Consider the following 17,168-nt stretch of genomic DNA (forward strand, 5'->3'; position numbering starts at 1 on the left):
CAATGTTGAGTAACTGAGGAGCTTTCCATCGTGGAGAGGAAAATTCATACTCTCATTCTGTTAAACTCTTCATCCTTTTCATCCAGGAAAACTGACCAATGAAAAATAAGTTGAAGTTGAGTACATTTCTTCAGAATAAATGATTTCACAAACGTGACCAATCAGGTGACTGTGATCTTCCTCTCCAACAGAAACTTAGTAAAAGTGCACCGCCTAGTGGCTCCTTCTGGTCACTGGTATGTCCTAAGAAAGGATCTCAAGCCATTCACAAGAGGTGGACAGTAACTAAGTAGATCTACTCCTCTACTCTACTTAACTACAATCCTGAGGTACTTATACTTGATTTACTCTTTCACCTTTCTACTCCACTACATTTAGAGGGAAATACTTTACTGTACAGGTTAATATTTCACATTAAAGATATATTTTCACAACATACAGTGTACTGTTACAGATCGAACCAGTGCTGCTCAACATTGTATAACCTTATGATGTGCATGAAGTTTTAGCAGTTCGACCTGAGACATTTCAGCTCTAAACATCTCACATGGATTCCTATGAATAACTCATTGAGGCCCTGCCTTGGGACAGTTTGACATGTCAGTGTGCTGCTAAATAAGATATTAATCTAAGGATATTGTGGTTTCATGGTCATAACTGTTTGATGTGCTTTTATGAACATGTGCCATGTGTAACTGTATGTCTGACTTGTGTGTAAACTGGGCAGAGCTGCCTGAGGATGCAAAATAAATGTCAGTGTAAACTGACAAAGTTGCATCATATATCATGTTTAAATCAACAAGTGGTGGCAGTGGGGTTTACTGCAGTTACACACATGTACATTCACCTCCACAAATGTTTTCCTGGTGGTATATGAGTCTTTTTAAGATTGCCTTCTATAAAAGAGCACAAGCCAAGTACAAAGGGAATAATATTAATCTAAAATAAGGCTGTTCCCCAAGAGGATTCAGTGCAGGAGGTAAGTATATGAGCTCCAGTGTAAGGGGGATCATTAGCTTGGCTACTGGTTTTATGTGTGATCAAAGTCTAATAGAGCAGAAAGATCTTACAGACTCACTATTAAAAATAAGTTTAACTTTAAACACTTTGAAGACCTGTGAGTGTCTTCTTTCAATTTATGTGCAGCTTTAGTCCACATACGTCACAAACACAAAAGGATATTGGAAACAACTTGGATCATTTATTTTGGACTGAATCAATGAATACAAAAACATTTGGGGTTGGCTGACACCGCGACACCATAGGAAGTATTTACAAATGCGTTATCTACAAGAAGGAATGGGATATTTTAAACCTGCTTTCCCAAAATGGGCAAAAATAGAGAGAGAGAGACACCAAAGTGGAGCGAACAAGTGCTGAAATTAACACTGGGGCTATTTGGACCACAGCCAGCAGCTCTGAACTCCACTTCAGAGCCAGTGAAGCGTTGTCACATCACACAGATGGCATCATTCATACGGCTGACTGAATCAAAGTTGACACAACACCTCCTGCTGTGGATCTCATTAGACAGGCGGACTTCAGAGACCTCAGTGATCATCGTGAGATCACTTCAGCCCTCCAATCACTCAGGACAAGTCCCAGTCGCCTGCTTTTCTCTATTCTTCCTTTTTGGGCTGTTAGAAACAACTTAGGAAGCTTCTTCATCGATCTTGGGTGCCAAGTAGTATTTGACGTGTCCCATATCAGCAATCTTGTACTCCACCACTGTAGGAAGAAAAAAAAAAGTCAAGTTAGGGTCACAATGTCTGTAAAAACATTAAGAATCCAAATAAAGACTTCACTTTTAAAAATGACAGCTGTTCTTACCGAGGGGGATGTCAGCGGACATGCTGAGAGTGACTGTCTTTGACAGTGGCGTAGCCTTGGTGAAGAAGTTCAGGTAGTTGAGGGCAAAGATCAGCTGGACGGGTTCATTCATCTCAATGGTAACCTAAAGACAGGGAGTAAAAGGGAATCGTCAAACATTTAAAAGATATGCCATCAGAACAGTAAAAATAAAAAAGGACTGCAGCATTATCAATTAATTTAATTATGTTTGTGCAGACCAACGTGAAGGCTTCAAGTAGCTTGTAGTGTCGGACTACAAACAATTTGTATGACAAGAACGGTTCTTTAAAAAAGGTTCTTCTCATGAAATTTGGATCTGACCAACATCAAATGGATCAAAACCAGATCTTTGTTCAGTCTGATTTATTTATTGGTGCTGTGGCTGACCATTTTTGTTTTTGACTGCAGTACAGGTTACTGCCATTTATGGCCTCTTACAGAGTTATTTCACATATCTTTTAAGTAACTGTCTTATAATGCATTTTCTTGTCTGATTGATAATACGATTATGTGCCTTTTTATTGTTGCTTTGTGTGGACCCCAGTAAAACTAGCAAACACTGGGAGGTAATGTGGATTAAAAATATAGATAATAATAATAATAATAATAATAATAATAATAATAATAATAATGACAATTTTCCCATCAATCGAATAATTGTTTCAGCTTTTAATAGTTGCTTCTGGGAACAAACATTAATTCAGCAATAAATTTAAACAAATTATTTTTTGTTTGAATTAATCATTCTTAATAATGGAAATAAGACATTTTTGGTTTCTAAAAAACAAAGTAATCAAGTCACTGAACTCTTGGTCACATGTTTTTTGTGAAATTTGAACAGTGCATACAGTCTTTCATTATTATGATTATTATTTCTACTTAATTTTTCTATTCTATTTTGCTGTGTCTCGTTTCATTTTCCTCCATCATTCACTCTCTTTATATTGGCAATTATTCCCTTTATATCCTCGCCAGTGCACTCTGGTGGACAAACTATGCAATGGCAACGCCATTATTAAACATAATGGCATTTCTGTTCTGTAGCTTCTTGTTTATTTACTACTGATATTGGCCAGATTTATCGTGTGGTTCCACTGTTACCCAAATCAGATTTTAACTCAATCCATCATTAATACTCACTGCCTCATCCTCTTTGTCTACGTTGCTGGTCTGGGACAGCTTGACGTTTCCTGTGCCCAGCTCTCCAGTGGCGGAGAACTTGACTCCGTCCTTGGCGCAGGAGATCATGACGGCGTCACCGATCTGGGACAGGTCACGGCAGATACGGGCAAACTCCCCAGAGGGCATCTTCACCACACAGCTGTACTCCTGCTCCTGGAAAGGACAACAGACGGACAGGGGTCAGGAACAGTGTGCACGAAAAAGTACGTTTGACACAAAACATAAGGACAGGCCAGAGATTACTTACTGGAATACCCAGCTGCTCCACATCCAGGTCCATCAATTTCATCTCATAATCTGACACCTTCTCCTGATCTGTAAGTGAAGAGATAAACAAGACAACAATGCTTAAGACAAAGGGCTAAACAGCATGTGTGAAGTAGATCATCTTGCCACTTTTAATTCCACAAACTACAGTGAAGAACTTACTGAGTGTCTCAAACACAAGGGCGAGTGTGTCTGCGTTGTCTTCTGCTCTGAGGGTGATGATGTCTTCATTTCCTGCGCACTTCAGGATCTTTGACATACTGTATGGGAATGACAGGAAGGGAAAAAGTGAAAACTTGTCCATGCAGCACACTTTGTAGTGTCAAATAATAAAAAAAAAAAGACATGAGTAATGCCTGTAAAGAAAAATATAACACCTTTACGTTTCTGAATGTAAATATGAATGAATTGTTTTGGTCTTGTAGGGACATAAGAAATAAAATCTTCAAGTGTGAGTACGAACTACTTTACTGTTTTGTATAATTAAAAATTGAGTTGGATTCAATTTAGGTGTCAATGAAATGCAAATTATGTCACTTTGGGTTTTAGCGTTGAGGTGCAGCCTTAAATGTAGGCTTAATGTGTCTATATATTAATAATAAATGTTTAATTATCACCATTTATGAAATCTGAGGTAGTTTTACTTACAAAAGAAATACTTAAACTAAATGTTTCTGCAGGTGTAAGTAAATATAAAAACATCTGTGTGTATTATAAGTTACAAAAGAGAAGAAACCGGAAACGGAAGTGGAATTTGCCGGGTTCGACAACAATTCCCGCCAACCCTCCCTGCGGAGAATTTGGCGCTCAACTGACGTCGCGACGTAATTATAAAAGTAGCTGCGTCATATGTGATCTTCGCCCATTAAATAAAAAACGGTGGTCTTATTTGTGAATATCAAATGTACAGCCTGCTCCGTTTGAAGGCCGACATAACGAAGTTAACTCTGAGAGGGATACATTTCCTTCAAGTCCAGCACAGAGACATGCCCGGGCAATACCGCCAAGATGGCCACCCTCTTTGTATGTGCAGATATGAGACACAGGCCATTAAAACTCATGCTAACAAAAGACACTAAAATAAAAACGACCGCCTGACTGTGTGTAACGTTGGCGCTTAGCTATGTGCGTTAAACCCGCTCAGACAAACCAAACCTCGCATGTTTTTTTACATCGATTTAAGCAGCCGCCAAACTTTGGTAACTCGACCTGTCAAACTACAACACGCAGCAGTCACTTCATTTCTTATGCTAGCCAACAACCTAACAACGGAACACGTCGGAGTCAAATAATATGATGAGTTTTCTGGCTACACGATCTGTGAGTGGCGTTTACTCCACCTGCTGAGGTTGACTCCCATGGCGAGGTTTCTGTCGCAGCGGTACGAGTCGAAGCCATCGTGCCGCAGGGTGAGCTGCACCAGCGAGACGTGAGAGGAGTCCATGCTCTGGAGGGAGATGCCGGACGAGCTGACGTCCCAGCAGGCTTCTGTGATCAGATCCTTCAGAGCCTCCAGCACCTTCTTCAGGATGGAGCCCTGGACCAGACGAGCCTCAAACATGGTGGCTGTGGTAGTTTTAAGTCTGCGCAGATTCAAACGAAGAGAGTTTTCTGTCGTTGCTCCGTCGAAATGGAGGCTGCAGTTTGAGATATCAGCGAGTTAGGAGAGATACAGACTCCTCTAAGAAGTTCAGGCTTTGTGTTGTTAGCTAGCAGAGGTCCGGCACGCAGACACACTCTCACTGCAGGCGGAGGGTTTGAGCTGTAAGCGCGCGCTAACGTCAGGTTTTAATGATTCGGCGTCTTTACGTCACTTCCGTGTCCTTGTCCGGACGTCCCAGCGACTGGAAAACGTGGTGAGTGATGTCGGCCATATTGGAGAGGACACTGCCGTAAACTGTGTACAATAAACTCTCCGTGCTGCTCCGTCTGCTGTGATTTATGTGTTTATAACAGTGTGCTTGTGTAAGACATCATTTTGTTTACATTGTGTGCTCCGTTTTCTAAAGAGCCCAAAACTGATGCATCATTTGCCATTTATTGTTGTACAATTTTTATATTAAACAACTAGAGGAGGAAAAAATATAATTTTGAAAGTGCTATATAGATAACTTCTTAAGAAATCTAAAAATATACCCAGAAAGCCAACACATAGGCAAAAGAGTAATATACAGTGGATTAAAAATGCGAAATACAATTAATTAAAGCAATAATAATAATAATAATAATAATAATAATAACAATGATAATAAAAAAACACTAGAAGAATCTAATTTATATGTCCAAGTTTCAAAAAGCAGATACTGGAAAAGGACATTTATTAAACAATTTCTTATTTCTTTTTCAAAACATTTTTTGGGTGATTTGAGACGTTCAGATAAATTTTTTTAACTTTAAAGAAAAAGAGGGATAGAGAAGCATTTACCATTTAATTTACATCAATGGAGACTACCTATTATATTGTAAGGATCATACATTTTACACAGACTAACTACTCGTTTGCCCTATCCAAAACAGCAACTTGTCATGCAAACCTTTTCATCTGCTAATAGTTTTGTCTGCTCTATCACAGCAGCACAAAATAAAATACCTTGCTACCTTGCATATACATAGTTTATGTGAGTAAGTGTACACATATGCAAATATGTATATGGTAATACTTGTAGAGTCATGACTCACGCATTTATTATACAACATGCCTGCTCTATGTTTTTCTTGCGAAAACACTGTCAAAACTGTGACATTCAAGTCTCGTTTCTTTTCCGTGTGATAACTTACATGTTTCTGGTACAGAAAGAAGACACTGACGTTTTGAATTTGAATTTTGTTTTATTGATCAATGTAGAGTGCTTGGTTTGACTCACACATAATGTCACACAACCATGTCCCGTTTGGTCGCACACACACAGACACAAATATAAAATGGATAGTATTTTTATACTGCTGTTAAACCCCTGAGTATATATTGATTCAGGCCACTTACGAACAGGGTCTTTTGACACTTGGCGCGGATTGATCTCACAAGATTTTATAAAAGAGAGTAAAGAACATTGTTTCTGAAAACCACTCTGAGGTGTTAAGGAATGTCAGACGTGGAACAAAAAACACAATTTGCATTATGTGTTGTGACAGGGATTTCATTTATATTTGGACGGTCACAATTGTGTGTTAGGATGGAGTTTGGAGATTGTAATCTTTTTGTACTGGAGGTATCTGTTTAGAGACCATCAGGCAGGACGTAGTTGGTTGCCATGGCAAGGATGGGAGCTCCTGTTGGGACACCGGGGAAAGGACCACTGGACCCAGCGATGTCAATGTGGGAGTACGGCAGAGGCTTGTCAGAATCCACACCATGCTGCATTGGAAATAAAAGTAACATGTCAATCACTGCACTTCTTCTTTATTGTATTTTTCATAAATAATTACTCATTCTGACGGTGTGTGAGCACCTTTTCGAGGCCTGAGGCCATGATGAGGAAGGCTGCAGGGGTCTGATGTCCTCGAGGTGTAGCTGAGGACGGCAGGTTGTTACACTGCAGAATATCCTCGTACTCAGACTTGCCCTTGTGGAACTCGTAGTCCTCTCGTCTGATGGTGGACACCTCGAACACATCGCCCAACACCTCTCCAGCTGCATGAAAGAGGAAGAACAAGTGTTAGTTAGTGATGGAGGGAAGTAAAGCTTTCTGAAGCAATGAACCACTAACTAAGGGATTAAACCCAAGAGCACAATGGATCAGTATCTGTTGTCTCACTGCTGTCTTTATACTAATTATATCATAAAAACTGACCACATTTAAACAAAATAAACAGCCAAATTATCCAAAGAATTTTCTCACCTTTCTGCCATTGAGCAGCATTTTTGTTGCGATGGGCCGGTCCATTATCCATGATGATCTACAACGAGAAATTCAGGATTAAACTCAGTACAAATGAATATTCCTACAACAGTGGGTTATTTGAATTTTTAATGTTTAGCATCTCTCAGTAAGTGGCTGTGTTGTCTGTGTTTCAGCAGTACTCACAGAGTAGTTCGGTCCCATGGCTCTGATCGCATGACCGGTCAGAGTGGCGATAGTAAACAGCTGAGGAGAAATCTCACGGACTGCCTGCAGACACAGATGATCAGTATGAGAGAGGATAGACATGCAGAAAAGTGCTTAGGATGAACAAATTAGTAAAATAAGCATTTATAAAGATGTTGTGACCTTCTCCTTCATCTCACATAGCAGGTCGACCATCACCATACGTCCCTCAGCGTCTGTGTTTCCCACTCTCACTCTGCGACCCGCACGGGAAACCACCAGCTCATCGGCCACATAGCAGTCTGACAAAACACACACACACATACACACAGTTGCTTGAGAGGAGTTGCTATAACACAGATCACACTGAGAGAAATGTAAACAGGAACATGTAAGAAAAGAACAAAGTGAATTACACCGACCTGCACCGACACTGTTCCTCACCATGGCCATGGAGCCGACAACCTTCAAATGTTTTGGCTTCAGCTTGGCCACAATCTACAGAGCAGGAGGACGGTTAGATAGGGAACAGTTATGAAAACTTAAAACAAATGCAAAAAGTTCAACGAGCCAGGTTAAAATTTCTAACTTTTGGGAAGTTCCAAGAACATAAATCAGAGTATATGTCCAGTCTTTATTTTCCTCTGATGACTAAATAAGTGCCTGCATGGAGGACTACTCTGAATAATATTCATTGCTTTGCATCCAGTACACCTGCATCCTTGTCCAAAATTGCCAAATGCTTCATCAAAGTCCTGACGTGTCGACATGCAGTAAAAAGCTCCCTAAGCGTTTATTATTCAGGTGCAGAGTTGGAGGGTCATTCACCTGGAAGAAGCCAGCCACAGCAGCAGCTCCACACTTGTCCCTGTGCATCCCAGCCATGAAGCCACCAGCCTTGATGTCTGCTCCACCAGTGTCGTAGGTGATGCCCTAGAAACAACAACTATTTATTAAGCAGATACAATACATGCAAATTTGAGGCCAACATCTAACCAGTTAAACCTAACGTTCCTTCCTTAAATTTCAGTTTGATAAACTTAAAAGGACTGTTGCAGCCAACAATTATTTTCATAATCTAATTATTTGCTTTATTAAAAGTCCCACATCCAGAGGCGACTTCTTTAAATGTCTTGATTACAGAAACCCAAAAGATATTTAATTTACTATCATGCAAAACAAATGCATAAAATCTGCACATTGAATAAGCTGGAAACATTGAATGTTGTAAGAAAGTTTCACTTTCCGACTGATTATTGGATCATCGGATTCATCACCAATGAATGCAGCTTTACATAAGTTATGCAAGTTTATCTGTTTGTGAAATGTGATGCAGTTTTCATAATGCTCTGAAACAATCAAATCAACTAAAACATTTTATTTCAACTAAAACATTTTAGATGTCCTACAGCTGTCATGCTGACATTCTCTGTCTTTGGAAGACTTTTCTGCTCACCTTTCCCACCAACATGAGTGTCTTTTGGATAGGTCCTTCTCCACAGTACTGCAGCCTGATAACTCTGGCCTGGTGACGAGGTACACCTGTATGAGGAGGAAACTGTAACTAAGTATGCAGACATCTTTTAAAAAAAACTGACGGTTGTGAAAATCTGTGAGAGTCGTGTGACAAAACAAAATATGTTCTCCTACTGTTTGCACAGCGGTTGACCGCAGCCAGACAGGGATACTCTTTCTCCAGAACCTTCACATCGCTCACCACTTCGACCTAAAGGTAAATGAATGCACATGTTCTTATGTTTGGGGCCAGAAAAAGTGGCAATAAATGTCACTGAAGAACCTAACACCCACGCAATTGTCCCGGACTGTGGCTGAAATTTTTTCTACACATTTTCTAATGAGGAATACTAGATGGCTAAAAATAAAAACAGAGGATCCTGTGATTCTGTTGCACACACGATACAACATTTCTCGCTACCTGCACAGGGCTGTCCTTGAAGAGCTCCTGGACGTACTCAGCCACACGGGGCGCAGCCATACGTTCCGGGTCTGAGCCTCCAATGTCCCGACATGCCAGTCTGATGAGAAGGGGAAACAGGACAGCTGGTTGAACAAGTGAACATCAGAACACGAGACATCTCTAGCTGGAAATGAGGTGAAGCATTCGACCCACCTCCCACTCTCCAGGGCGTCAGCCAGCTCCACCAGTCTCTTTCCCTCCGCCTGCTGTGGTGTCCACAGCCCCAGAACACAGGCCTTATAGTCGGTGGGTTTAATGTTCGCCTCCCTCACCTCCAGGGGCTTTCGTGGGGGAAAAATAGAAATAGAAACAAGTGAGTGAATTTTTGCTATCTAGATACACGCAGTTACAGCTAAGATAGACAGTTCACAACTAGAATTATAGCAGACACCTACATAGACAGTGGTGGATATTTGTCTCAAGTCTGAGCTTCAACTGGACTCCATAATGTTGGGCATAGCAAACACCCTGAGGTTCAAGCCTACGTGAGTAAATGTCATATTTAGTTTTGCAGGACGAAAACATGGTAAGATTTTCTTGTAAGCATACAAAGAAATTGATTTTTTGTATCTTTTTTGCACACATTTTTCAACAGGTGCACAATATGATAAGGTATGTGATCTTAAAAGGGTTAAAAAAAAATTTCATTTCAACTTGACTTTAAATAGTGTCTCTTTCAACTCCATGTGGATTTGAAAAGAACGGCTGAAAATATATGCAGCAGAAGCGAGAATATCCTGACTTTTTGGCTCCAAAAAGACTTGATCCTACATTTCCCATAATGCAACCATTACCATTTTTTCTTCATTAGACTGGCCAATGCACACATCTTTCAAACATATCCATATATGACTTGTTTTTGCAGTGTATGAACAGAGTCGTACCTCACATGACACATAAACTAAACTTTAATAGTGTGAACAGAGTCTGTTTGTAGCCGTTGACCTGAGAATGAATTACGGTGTTTTCTCACCATGTAGAGAGCCTGAAGGGCCCCGAGGGCAGCCACCATGGTGCTGTTCTTATAGTCCTTGTGTGGAGGGCAGACCAGCAGGGGGCGTTGCATGCCGGCTTTCAACGCCCTGAAAAGAGACAAAGAGGAGTGAGACAGCAGAGAAACGTCGAGGTAAACCAGAAATGTGAGAAACTACAGGGTGAATAAAATCAGCTGCCGTCCACTGACCGTTTGATGCCGTTGGCCGCCGCATCGCTGAAGCGTCTGATATCATCATAGTCACGGTTTACCGGGCCGGTGGAGGCAAACACCAGGCGGTTACCAGGGAGACCGGGGACCCTCAGGATCACCACCTCCTCCCCCAGACCACTGTCAACCTAGAGGGAGAGAGATGATGAAAATAACACATTACATTAGAAAACACGTTGCACCAGATCTTGTTGGAGATCACCTGCATTTACTGCAAAATGTGCTAATTTTCACAAAGAAAGGGCACCGATGCAAAAAGATTTGAGGGATTTGAAGAATCAATACAGGATATATTAAAAACCACAATTACTCCTCAATTCTATTGTTTCTTTTCCTGTCCTACATGATACGGTCTTACTCCTGATGACCTGCAGTAGTCTGAGTTTTTGCATTTGTGTACATGTAGTCTGGGTGTTAACGAGACAAAGAAAGATCAGGTGAGAGCATTCATTATTTCACAGGTTTGTGAGGTTGAAACTTACAGAGCTGTAGTCCTGCAGTGGTGCTTTCAGATGCTCAAGCTCAGGCGTCAGCGTGTCATGGCTCTGGGTCACCAACACGAGGCCATCAAAACTACAAACAAGACAATACCATCATTAAACACAGCCGTTTGTTCAGGTACACAAAATAATTTACAAACACCCTGGTAGCTAAAGAGGAAGCACCACATTTCTCTTAATACTCACTTCTGATTCTTGAGGTCGGTGGTCCATTCAACAGGCTGGACGCTGGACAGAGAAACCCAGAATGGAAACCCAGAGTTATTATTTCCTCTTGTATAAGCAAAGTCAGCATTGTCTGACACGGTGAAGCAAAGACATTTCAGACAGAGTGGCGCAATTAGACCTTATGTCAGCTTTTATAATGCAGGCTAATGATAACAAAGTGGGTCAAAGTGTGGAAACCTGCAAGACCTTTGAGATCTGCTTTAAATTCAGCTGTTAAAAGAGTGTTACAGGTTTATTGCATTGAAATCTAAACTTTGTACAGAGTGATCTTTTTCCAGGAAGCAATCACTGCAATTCACAGTGGATGATCATGTTACACGTCTGTTAACAAGTCAGATTTTGGCACTTGTCAGACATTCCTGGCATCATATGACACCTGACAAGAATTCAAGTATAGTAAGAATGAAAGTAAGATCCATGCAAAACTGACTGTGTGGACCCTGTTAGAGGAAACTGAATCCTGCAAAGATCAAGCTCCTGTTGCAACATGAGAGGATCAGATTCTTCTACTTTCACATGTGCGTTAATACAGAAATTAAACATTTGGCCAACTATCGCAAATAGATTACCTAAGCCTACTTAACCCAATCAGTTATACAGCTCTAGGGGGAAATAGCCTGCTTAGTGAAACCTTTTGTGAGTCTCCTCCACTGATCCTGACGCGCTGAAAGAGCACGCGGCACAAAGCTGCACGTGAGAAACCCGTTACACCGGAAGGCAAACCAGGCAGGTAAAATAAAACTGATAATCTCACCTGGTGCACATTTTGGTCCTCCTTCTCCAGTGTCTTCAGGGCGAAAGAGACAGCTGATAGCCGACAGCGGGTCCTTCCCTTCACTCCTCCGGTTGATCACATGATCTAATAAGTTGCACTCGTGCTGCCTTCGCAGGGTTCCTGTAGCTCGTAAATACGACAACTCGAGTCGTACAATGCCATTTTTCTCATTCTCATTCAAGAGCTTTGGATGTTGTTTGATTGAAACATTAAGTAATTACTTTGTTGTTCCAGTTGAAGTAGTTAAAGAGTCTACAAGGACCTGGTTAGGCATTAAATTGAAATAATCATATCGCTAGCTAGCTAACGTGTCAATACGCTGAAGTTGCTACATTCCCACTGCACCCTAAGGCGCATTCACGGATGAACTAGGGAGTTGTAGTTTCTAGAACTGATTCAGCTAACGCTAAAAGCAGCATTTAGATAAATATATGGCCGATATAGCAATTATTTCTTGATATCATATCATAAAAATCATGGCTAGCCTCTGTCGTTATCTTCGCGCTCGCAAGTTAGCTAACACTTGACAGAACTGACCTCTGAACTACAAACACTAACCGGAAGTAGTTAAATTAGTGTTTTCTGTGGACAACCGGAGAGGTAAATGTATTTAAACCACAGAGTACAAAGGGCAGGAAGTATGAGACAGCTGCCCTGGTTATACAGCAGCAAATTACGTTGTCATATTCCTCTTGAAATGGCGTTTTAGCGAAGATAATCTGCAAAGCTACAGATTGAGCTGCAGGTAGGCAGGAGTCACCCACTGCTGCAGCTGTGCCCACGCTTGTCTCTTTTCTCATCGTGGGTATGATTCACAGCTGTTAGCACGTGAGAGCAGGAAATAACAAGTGCTCTGATGCAGACATGAAGACATAACTTCAGTGTTGGGGAGCAGTGACCTACGTGTCATGAGAGAGATGAGAGTAGTTTGCTGGTAGTTTCATGAAAGTCATTTTTGCACAGTGCATTATTTGCACAGAGTAATAACTGTGTTTTGCCATGTTTGTGTAGTTAGATACTGGATCTACAAACTTTGGGTCATAAAGGAAAGGAGAACTTGAATATCTTAGGCGTGGATTAGTCCCAAGTACTGCTTATTGGTATTTGTGTTCAGAGGAGTTGTTGCGTGCCATTTTAGGAGTTACCTGCCAAACTGAGACCCACACCTGGACTGCTTCTCTCGACATACTGGTTTGGGTGCGGTTCACATTGTATTAATTTTGTTCAGACTGTCATTTTGATCAGACTGAAGTTTGAATCTGCTTCTGTACAAAGAAAGCTTAACGTGTTATATAAAGACATGGAAAGGTCATGTAATATCACAGCAGGGGCAGTGATGAATGAGTCAACAAATTGATATGTCAACAGAACTGTCATTACTGACATTTTTTGATAATCGATGACTTATTCATCAAGGAAAAGTACCAAACTTCCTCTTGTTTAGCATCTCAAATGTGAGGATTTGCTGCTTTGCTCCTTTTTTTTATCTGAATTTAAAATTTCATACAGTTTTGACTTCAGTTGGACAGAACATGTTATCTTAAGCTGTTACTGTTAAGTGTAATGGGAACTTTGCACTGTTTTGACATCTGATCGACTAATTTATATATGGAATAAAACATGGAGGTCTTGATTTGAGTGTAGATGCTGTTATATATTGTTTTTGTGTCTCTTGGCTTGAAGGATTTCACAATAAAGCGATGAAGGGGTGAAAAAAAGGACAAAAAGTCTTCAAGATGCCATCAAAGACATAAATCTAATTTTCTGTTTGATTTCTGTTTACCTTCTGCTTCTCTGTCACCTGTCATATTTTCTCCTCACATCACTGCTTTTGTCCTCTACAGATGAGACTTCCCCTTCGCTCCTTTTGCATCTTCAGGAGTTTATTTTGTCAAAAGCGAACAACAAACCCACAGCGGCGAGGCTTGAGTGGTGCAGCGATGCGTCTGGTGCAGTTTCGTCATCATGGTGACGGTGGGAGCATTAGAGTGGGAGTGGAGCAAGGCGAGGGGCTCGGCGTGGTGGATCTGAAGGCGTTTGACCCCTCCATGCCCTCGACAATGAGGGAGCTGCTGGAGCTGGGAGACAAGGGCCTGGAGTGTGCACAGAGGTATCAAACACACAAAAGCCTTCCTACATTCAGACATATAATGACCAAATATCTTTGTTTTGACTGTACATGAGCTGTTAAATCCCCGTCGTCTTCTTTCATAATTATGCTTTTCGTACTCTCAAATCCTTGCCGTCATTATCCTCAACATCCTCTGAATAAATCAAACGCACGGTTTCCATAATTTCCTCAAATAAGCGTGTTTTTCTCAATAAATGTCATCTCCTCAATCAACAGCCTCCCTGAATAATTTACATCTTTCACCCTCGTGTAAATTATCATCACAGCTCATCATAAAACTTTACAATCTTTGTCATCATCATCTTGTTTGTGTTGGTGAAACGGCATCTTCCTAAATGGACTTGTTTAAATAATCTTCCTACATCCTATTTGTTCTTATAACTTTATCTTCCTCCACATCATCTTGTACCTACATCATCATCCTCTTCAAAAAACCTCCTCTCAAATCATCATGTTCTTGCTGACTCGTCGTCCTCCTCTCCCTCAGAGCCTTGTCTTCCGGTCAGTGTGTGCTGGAGCGATCAGACATCCAGCTGCTGTCTCCTGTGTTAGCCCCAGAGAAGGTGGTGTGTGTGGGTATGAACTACCGGGACCACTGCCTGGAGCAGAACGCCCCGATCCCCAAAGAGCCGATCATCTTCAGCAAATTCCCCAGTGCCATCACCGGGCCATATGATGACATCATTCTGCCCGAAGAGAGCCAGGTGAGAGCAGGGAAAAAAAGGGGTAAAGAAAATCTGAGGCCCCTCCAAGTGGTCAAGAGGGCACAACAAATATTTTAGGTCTAATCGAGTCTCTTCTTTGTCAGGAGTGACATTTTAAAATCAATCCTACACGTGACAAGGAGACAACAGAAAGAAGCTACAACCAGCTAACTTATTTGTTTGTTTTACCTTTGGCAGTCGAGGTAAAGATTTGCAGACACAGTTGAACAAGGAAGTGCAGTAGTTGAGGTGTAATATATTAAAAGAAAATGGATGACTTTTTCTTTTTTTTAAAAAATGTAATGTTGAAGTAGGCATCTACATTTTTCACACTGAGCTCAAATTTTAGGCTGTGATCAAAAGTAATCCCAAGATTTTGTACACCGAGTTTATCACAACAAGAGAGTGAACTAAATGAGTAATTGTGCATCACAGTTTCTGGGCAAATAAAGTTAACTTGTAGAAGATTTTGAAAGACTTGATCCTGAGGGAAGAAAAAAAAAATTTAGTGTAGATTTTAATACTAACCAGAGGAGGGATGAGCGTCTCCTGAGCACTTTATTTTACGTTTTGTCTTGAAATAAGAGTTGAGACAAATTTTTATTCAGAATAAATTCCTGAAATAAATTAATTCATGCCAACATCCAATCACTTCACTTCCACTTGAAGATTATTTAAATGTTTTTTTCCCCTAGGATGTTATAATTAAAAAGACACAATCAAATTCTGTGTCTCTTCATGTTTTCAAGAGCCCCAAAGATTGTATATATATTAAATGTGTACAGCGTGTGTATATACATCATTGTCTTTTTATAGTATACTGTTGAATGACAGTAAATCAACATACAGTACTTTTTTTATACTAACATAAATAATACAATTTGTATGGTGCTGAATGTCAATTAAACATCACCTCAGTCTCAACAGATTCAGCACTTTTTAGCTTCCTCTGGACTTTGAACTCCAAACACTTCTCTCAACAACATTTCATTGTGTGGATCAACAGCACACTGAAAAATGAAGCATTTTAAGTGAAAACACTCACTCTAAAACTCCAACACGTAGAATTAGTGTGTAGATTGAGAATAGCTTTTGGTGCTTCTTGATGCTCAATGTGCTTCATCTTTTCTGTTAAGGAGGTAGACTGGGAGGTGGAGCTGGCCTTTGTGATTGGCCGAAGAGGAAAACACATCAAGGTGAGCATCACGCCATAACCACTGAGGGTCACCATACTTTGATGCTTTGGTGAGGCATCTCTTCCGACTTTTGTTGTTCAGGAGGAAGACGCTCTCTCCTACGTGGCCGGGTTCACTGTGGCCAATGACGTCAGCGCACGTGACTGGCAGATGAAGCGCAACGGGAAGCAGTGGCTGCTGGGAAAAACGTTTGACAGCTTCTGTCCTCTGGGCCCTGCATTAGTTACCACAGACGCTGTGAAAGGTAAGACACCACAGAAAGAGAGACCAACAGCTTAAGACAATTTTTTCTGATGGATTACATGTGTTGACCTCCTGTATCATTAATTCCCCAGATCCTCACAACCTGGGTGTCCGCTGCCTGGTTAATGGAGAAGCAGTCCAGAGCAGCAACACTGATCAGATGATCTTCAAGACGGAGGCGCTGGTCGCCTGGGTGTCAAAGTAAGTTCACTCTGAAAGTTTTCCTCTCACGATGATGTTGTCTTTGCTTTACAGAGATATAGTGTGATTCAGCTTCACACTTTTTCTGCTTCAGTAAATCAAGCTGAGAGTGCAGAGTTTCTGTTTGAGAAATTATGCAAATCAAATTGTGTCTGAAATGAATCTACAGAAGGAGCACTCTGCGGGCAAATGGCCTCAGTTCATCACAGACTCGCAGCTGAAATGACATGCTCCAAATAAGACTTATCTGCTGCGGCCGGCAGCCTTTTGCCCTTAAGCACCCTGACCAACTGGAGCGTTCTCTGATCTGATTTGAAATTATTGGACAGAAAAGCCTCTCTGTCATTTGCCTGACGAAGCCTGTGTTGTTCTGTAATAATGGCCACCCACACTACCTTTCACAGGATCTGTATAAACACTACGACCATTAGTGGAAGTTATCGGTTTGATAAAGATGACATTGCATGACCATGACGAAAAGTTCCTCATTTTCTACAGTTGATAGCAAGTCATGTTACATTTGATGCACATGCTCTTTCCTGTAACTGACTCTGGTCCTCCACTGTGTGTTTTTCCTCCTGTCAGGTTTGTGACATTGACTCCAGGTGATGTGTTCCTGACGGGCACTCCTCCAGGTGTGGGTGTGTTCAGAAACCCTCCCGTCTTTCTCAAGGTGAAGTCAT

The 17,168-nt window shown here is 41.1% G+C and overlaps 3 protein-coding genes across 3 annotated transcripts in view; 1 reads left to right on the forward strand and 2 right to left on the reverse strand.

The window, feature by feature from the left end:
* Positions 1 to 1,179: 1,179 nt before the first annotated feature.
* LOC140995966 (proliferating cell nuclear antigen) lies at positions 1,180 to 5,059 on the reverse strand. Its single transcript, XM_073466150.1, has 6 exons — positions 4,641 to 5,059; positions 3,463 to 3,560; positions 3,281 to 3,348; positions 2,992 to 3,186; positions 1,831 to 1,954; positions 1,180 to 1,728 (listed from the first exon to the last, which is right to left on the reverse strand). The coding sequence occupies exons 1-6, from the start codon at positions 4,859 to 4,861 to the stop codon at positions 1,652 to 1,654; spliced, it is 783 nt and encodes a 260-aa protein (XP_073322251.1). The 5' UTR covers positions 4,862 to 5,059; the 3' UTR covers positions 1,180 to 1,651.
* Positions 5,060 to 6,109: 1,050 nt separating this feature from the next.
* On the reverse strand, positions 6,110 to 12,071 carry LOC140996231 (putative aminopeptidase W07G4.4). The gene is made up of 16 exons (XM_073466550.1): positions 11,990 to 12,071; positions 11,194 to 11,235; positions 10,990 to 11,080; positions 10,487 to 10,635; positions 10,277 to 10,385; positions 9,457 to 9,584; positions 9,262 to 9,361; positions 8,976 to 9,051; positions 8,782 to 8,867; positions 8,154 to 8,258; positions 7,748 to 7,823; positions 7,509 to 7,627; positions 7,326 to 7,409; positions 7,140 to 7,197; positions 6,750 to 6,931; positions 6,110 to 6,655 (listed from the first exon to the last, which is right to left on the reverse strand). Exons 1-16 carry the CDS (start codon positions 11,998 to 12,000, stop codon positions 6,518 to 6,520), a joined length of 1,554 nt encoding a protein of 517 aa, XP_073322651.1. The 5' UTR covers positions 12,001 to 12,071; the 3' UTR covers positions 6,110 to 6,517.
* Positions 12,072 to 12,762: 691 nt separating this feature from the next.
* LOC140995662 (oxaloacetate tautomerase fahd2, mitochondrial-like) overlaps positions 12,763 to 17,168 on the forward strand; it is a 5,546-nt gene continuing 1,140 nt past the window's right edge. The window contains exons 1-7 of the mRNA XM_073465743.1: positions 12,763 to 13,207; positions 13,855 to 14,120; positions 14,629 to 14,845; positions 15,982 to 16,041; positions 16,123 to 16,285; positions 16,377 to 16,485; positions 17,071 to 17,158. Of these exons, the coding sequence (XP_073321844.1) occupies positions 13,855 to 14,120; positions 14,629 to 14,845; positions 15,982 to 16,041; positions 16,123 to 16,285; positions 16,377 to 16,485; positions 17,071 to 17,158 (903 nt within the window). The 5' untranslated portion in view covers positions 12,763 to 13,207. The remainder of the gene's footprint in view (positions 13,208 to 13,854; positions 14,121 to 14,628; positions 14,846 to 15,981; positions 16,042 to 16,122; positions 16,286 to 16,376; positions 16,486 to 17,070; positions 17,159 to 17,168) is intronic.

Source organism: Pagrus major, chromosome 5 (genome assembly GCF_040436345.1).
Source record: "Pagrus major chromosome 5, Pma_NU_1.0".
Classification (NCBI taxonomy): Eukaryota; Metazoa; Chordata; class Actinopteri; order Spariformes; family Sparidae; genus Pagrus; species Pagrus major.

What these genes read in the sequence shown, in the direction of transcription:
- LOC140995966 (XM_073466150.1), bottom strand. Translation starts at nt 4,861, where the DNA reads ATGTTTGAGGCTCGTCTGGTCCAGGGCTCCATCCTGAAGAAGGTGCTG. An exon ending in ATGGGAGTCAACCTCAGCAG is followed by an intron (nt 3,561 to 4,640) that starts GTGGAGTAAACG and finishes ATTCCCATACAG; the next exon opens with TATGTCAAAGATCCTGAAGT. An exon ending in TGGAGCAGCTGGGTATTCCA is followed by an intron (nt 3,187 to 3,280) that starts GTAAGTAATCTC and finishes TGTCCTTTCCAG; the next exon opens with GAGCAGGAGTACAGCTGTGT.
- LOC140996231 (XM_073466550.1), bottom strand. An exon ending in GCGGCCAACGGCATCAAACG is followed by an intron (nt 10,386 to 10,486) that starts GTCAGTGGACGG and finishes GTCTCTTTTCAG; the next exon opens with GGCGTTGAAAGCCGGCATGC. An exon ending in TGCTGCTCAATGGCAGAAAG is followed by an intron (nt 6,932 to 7,139) that starts GTGAGAAAATTC and finishes TCTTTCATGCAG; the next exon opens with CTGGAGAGGTGTTGGGCGAT.